At 39.1% G+C, this 5,594-nt stretch overlaps 1 protein-coding gene across 2 annotated transcripts in view; it reads right to left on the bottom strand.

Moving 5' to 3' along the window:
• LOC138012654 (transcriptional activator GLI3-like) overlaps positions 1 to 4,383 on the bottom strand; it is a 14,189-nt gene extending 9,806 nt beyond the window's left edge. Inside the window, exons 1-2 of one of the 2 annotated variants that reach the window (XM_068859481.1) lie at positions 4,152 to 4,383; positions 2,501 to 4,008 (exon numbers count right to left, since the gene is read on the bottom strand). In XM_068859481.1, the coding sequence (XP_068715582.1) occupies positions 2,501 to 3,631 (1,131 nt within the window). In that variant the 5' untranslated portion in view covers positions 3,632 to 4,008; positions 4,152 to 4,383. The remainder of the gene's footprint in view (positions 1 to 2,500; positions 4,009 to 4,151) is intronic. The other variant, XM_068859482.1, reaches the window with a different exon arrangement.
• Positions 4,384 to 5,594: the final 1,211 nt, after the last annotated feature.

Here is a 5,594-nt window from a genome sequence, read left to right as displayed (position 1 = left end):
AAATCTGTAAGTAAAGTGTAATGAGTTCAGGAATGGTATGAACTTCTATTAATTTCTCTAAAATTTGGTTTGAATAGCTGCCAAAAACTTCAACTTGCATAGCATCTCCAGTCAAATAAGATCTGTTGGAACATTTCCTTCAAAAATGTTTGTTGAAAATAAACAAGTTAATTTATCTATACCTTTGAAAGTAAATATGGCCTTTGAACTCAGGTTGTGTTCTCTGAATGTGTCATAATAACACCCATATCTGAACCTAGCTTCAGTGCTTTGATGACATGTTGATTCATGTCCTCATGTCCTTTGAGAAGGAATCTTTAATCTATTGTAGCCTTGCATGCTGACAAGTTTTGGAGTTCTGGAGACAATGAACTAGATACCTTTATCTAATCCGATGGAAATATAATAGTGTGGCTTTTGGCAAGATACTTTGTTTTTAAAAGCAGTTAAGACTACTTGTACAGTAATTTTGTGACAAAACTGACTATTCATGCACAGATAGTTGAAAATTTATGCAACAGATTGAGATGCAATTACTGACCACCTTATGAAAGGTGGTGAGGTAAATCAAGACGTTAAAAAACTGCCTACAATAGAATTAAAACAGAGAGAACACCATTGACATGAACCCTTTTCATGTCACCTTACTTTTCAGAATTTGTCATTCAGATGTCTTTAATCCTTAATAAAACAAGGCATTATGTTAAAAAGGAGGTTAATAATGACGTGTTCATGCATACTGCCTCAGGCAAACTGGATAACCCCTAAATCTCAGCAGGACTGTGAAGGTTTTAACTGCAAAGACCTTTGTTTTCTATGCTCTTTAATTAAACAGGTCGGGAATTAAAATTGGATGCAGAGTTGCCATAAAAACTTTTGCATGTGGTTTGTTCTAATCAGCGTAATTGCTCAAAAATCTAAATTACAGGGATGAAAAAAGTAATGATATTATAACAAAACCAAGCACAATATTGAATGCCTTGCAGCTCATTAATTGAAGTTTAAGGCACATTTCATCAAAAAGATAGCCAAGCAAAATCATAATGTAATACTTTAAGGTAAAATAATTATTATCAATATAATAGCAGTTGTAATTTTGCATCAAATGATCAATTTCTGAAGGTCTGGTTAGTGCAGCATGATTTCAAGAGATGTAACTTCACACCATCACCACAACTATGACAAATATGCCTGAATAAGAAGTGCATATATGCACTGCATTATTGTTTCATGGTATTGTCACTGGAATAGGTGATCAGAAGTAATTCTATTGATACCGGTGAAAGGTAACTCATATTAGTTATAATTGTAAATTGTTATGTGTCATGAATAGTCATAAATAGTAAGTGCAACTACATGGTAGTTAAACATTCATGCGAAGTTTATCTCAAGTTAAATGATTTCATTAGTCATCAAAAGATAAAAATGTGATGTCAGAGATATCAGGTCAACAGTTACACTGGATCATTCTCTTGAAATTGACATATTCAATTATTTTCAGTTCTCTATCAACTGGCATTTTGTTGCTCAGTCATCTTTTCATGGCATGAATTTTTTTTTCTCTTGAAATTTATATCAGGAATAAATGTTTAACATCTGTTATTACAATTCAATTTGAAACAACTGAGGTGATTTTAGAAAGTTTTATTTTAATGCATGTTATGTCTACTATATGTCTACATTTTAGGAATTCTTTAATTAAAAATATTGAATGACTTCTCAGTTAGATTTAGCATTGACTATTTTCCCAATCTCATAATGCAATACATTTTGAGGGGTTCTTTACATAAGAGCAACTCAAGTTTATTACTCTTTTGGACTGCATCATATTTGCTTCAGTGAACTGGCTATTTATTGTTTTAATGCAAATAACACCCAAAATGTGCAAAAATAGTGAATATTGTCCAGAGTGAACTGCAGAAGATAGCAAAATAATACATGTACTTGGATTATGGCACATGTACCCTATTGAGTGGAACAGGAGGAGCATAGAAAATCCTTGCCACTGCATATTCTGCATTTTTTCTATACTTTTTTATAATTTCTATTCTTGACACTGCATATCCTATATTTTTCCTATCACAACATAAACTTGCAAATTAATCATCCTATAGTATTTTCCCAAATACTGTCTGTTGTATTTTTTTGTTGTTGTCATGTTAACACAGCAGAATCTTGATTTATCCCCCTAACCCTTATGATCATCGTCATCTTCATCATTGTCCCCTGACACCAAACGGAGAACCCGGAGAAAAACCTTTCGGAGCAGAGTGAAGAACCAACAAAAAACTTAACTGACATATGGCCACAAGTCTGGAATCGAACCTGGGCCACATTGGTGAGAGGCGAGCGCAATCAGGAATAAGCCAACCTTGCTCCCCCTTTCAATTAAATGGTGATGATGATATTCATACTTAAATATGATAATAGATTAGTACAGCACATTTTTTCTAAGGAGGAAGAGTGCTTTGTGAAATTAAATTTTGGTAGATGTACTTACCTTCACCTCAGATGTTCCAGGAGATGTAGTGGAGTCAAGGGGACAGATATCCATACTTTCTTCCTTGCAGCTGGCACTTTCCATTTCTTTATTGCTTGACACTAATGCTGATTCAGCACAATTTATGCTGTCATGAGTCTCCTCCTTTGTCCCATCCATACCAGTTGTAGAGCTTGGCACTGTGTCTCTCATGGAAGGTGGCGTTGGTATGCGTGGTGGGGCTATAGGAGGAGTAGTGATGAGCACGTTACGAGGAACGGGATAGTGAGATGCTTGCTTTGCTCCAGGAGATGTGCAAAATCCAATGGGGCTTAAGTGACCAAAGGATCCTGCTGAAGAGACCCTTGTTGGCCCCAGGTACCCTGACAGCGAATCTGGTGAGCCTCTTATCAAGGCATTCAGGTCGATGGACTCAACCGATGAAGGGGTATTGGACATTGCCCTTTTGCGACTCATTTTTGCTGACAGCCTTGGTAAATCAATGACGGTTGACCTCAATGATGTTGCTGTGGATGGTGGTCCACCATAGTCAGATACTGGGATGCGATTCAGAGATAACAGATAATCTGATGGTGTGATAGGTTTTACAAAGGGCTGATAACCAGGTGGCCATTCTGGCTTTGGGCAAGCAATCTCAGTGTCTGTGTGTCTCCTGTCACAAGGAATCGGTAGAGAAGAAGAGACACCGTGCAAAGGCAAAGGGGGGTGAGAATAAAATCCTTCAGGATAATGATATGGATAGGGGCGATAAGTGGAATGGGAGGGTGGTGGTGCTGCTGGTAAATGAGGCTGCATAAGGGGACTAGGGCAACTGTGCCCATGTGTTGTGCGTCCAGGGTAGTAGTGGTTACTGTGTGATGGCGTAATGGATGGAGGAGGATGATGGTGGCCTGTGTAATGCATGTCATAACGATAGTACTCTGGATACCCCGGGGAATGGAAGGAGTGGTTCACATTCCAAGTTGGAGCATGTCTGTGGTTATATCCATTATAACCATGGGTTCTTATGGCATCAGTTGAAGGGGTCCTTTGAGTAATGGTCGGTTCCCTGTGGTTTATATCAAAGGTTGTTTGGGTTTCTTGATCGTGCGCTCGGTTCACTGAATTTATCTCGGGTTTAGATTCCTCCATTGTCACAATCAAGTAGTCTAAACACTTCCAAGAAAAGGCCTAAACAACTCTTAAAAATTCCTTTGGACTCAGATAACAAAACTGCAGATGACCTTGGTCTAAGACAGCCCGGAATGTATTGTGAAGCCCGTGCTATTCCGCTGGGCCGATAGGCCAAACCTTCCGTTTTCGGTGATTTGTAGTGAAGCGGCTGTCCGCATGGATTTGAATTAACATCTGTCAGGCTGGCGCATGAAATCCTATTGGGCACGCTAACTGTGCCGGGCGTTAGTCAATCGTATCCAATAAAAGTTATCGTACTTGCTGTGAGAAAAGATCGAACTCTTTGCTCAAGTCATAGCAACAACTCAGCTGGATGAAAGTTGATTAATCAAATCCTAGAAAGGAAGGAGCACATGGTTCAGTGTAAACAATGTAGTTCTTACTTACATGTTTGTCAATAGTGGCAACGAAAAGAGGACGCTTCGGCAAGAGAAAACGCGCTAGACAAAAACGAAACTATGCATTCGAATGCACTGACCTTGAATCACGCGTCTGTTACCAGTGACGCTTATGTGTCCTGTGTGTCGCAAATCAATTGCTGCTCATCACAAATACCTGTTTAGTGGCAAAGTCAACGAAAAACCCGAAGTTCTCTTTCAAGACGCTCTCAATAGCTGCGATTCTCTGCGTGTCACGAAGTGAAATGCGTGTGAAATAGTTCTTCGGTGAATGCATTCCCTGTGGAGTGAGTATCGACTTTCGTCAACCGCAGGAGAGCAATAGGTCACTAAGTCAGGAATCTTTCACGAGAACCGCCACTTTTGACAGCTCATCGTTTGATCTTATTGGTTTAACTAATAGAAAGACCATTCAAGGAGATTTAAGCCAATCTCCTTGGCGGAATTCCGCAATTGGAGACCATTTCGGGTTAATATGAAGATTCGGTCGACATGTATAGGACCAAATAATTACGCCCTTAAATTCATAGAAAAAGGTACAGAACATTGTAAACTTTTTTAAAACATCGGCCGCCATTTTGCTTTCGCGAAAATTCATTTTCCTTTTCTGTCAAAAAAATTTCATTTTTCTTTTCCGTTTGAACAAGAAACACTAGATTATTCTACCGTAAACAGATCACTCGTGATAGCGGTGTTTTAGGGCTAACTTGTTGTCACTAAAAATAACTTGATATCCTCCTTGATTTTCAGGGATAACACGCTCAAAAGCTGAAGTTGTTACACAGAGAAATTCCAAAACAACACCTCCGAACACAAAAAATAACTCCTTGTTATCAACTTGGAGGGAAAACAAACAGTCACTAAAGATGACGTGCTTGGGGAAATGCCAAAAATTTCCGGGTGCATTTACCACTAGTATCCTGTAGTTTTGGAGCTGCAAAAAAATTTAAAGTCGATTACAACTCTCGAATGGCGTAGATTGCTTGTTAAATGGAAGAAGCAGCTTTTTCGGTATTTTCGTATCCCCTGGGACCTAGGGGGGCAGGGGGGTTACTCTGCGTTATTGTGGGGGAGTGCTTACCAGTGGTACTGCGAAATTCATTGACACGCAATTTAGCTATCCTACCCCGGTTATGTGCTTCTTAGACGTCTCTCGTGTACATTTCGGGTGCCTCTGTATTTTCCAAAGTAGTAAAGGCTTTCAAAGATCTGGAACTATTTTGCGTTTTTGTTTTGTGGCTCTAGGTATTCAAACTAAGTGGATTCATCATTTGTAGCTTTTCAGGCCTCCCAAAAAGACCCCTGCTTAATTAACGGACTGATTCCCAATGTACTCCCTGTTTCTCTATCCGAGCCTTGAAGTTTGTTTGTACAGGTGAACACCCCCCTGTAAATTGATACGTTTGCGTACAGTAGGAAAAATAAAACCGTTTCGAACTGACCACGAGGTCTCTTGAAACAAACGCGACTGGATATCGTGTTTCCTACATAATTTCCTGTTGGTAAAGGATTAATTTGAAGAT

Source organism: Montipora foliosa, chromosome 8 (assembly GCF_036669935.1).
Source record: "Montipora foliosa isolate CH-2021 chromosome 8, ASM3666993v2, whole genome shotgun sequence".
Classification (NCBI taxonomy): Eukaryota; Metazoa; Cnidaria; class Anthozoa; order Scleractinia; family Acroporidae; genus Montipora; species Montipora foliosa.
Note: the sequence above shows the minus strand (reverse complement) of the source record. Positions and strands in the feature narration are given on the sequence as shown.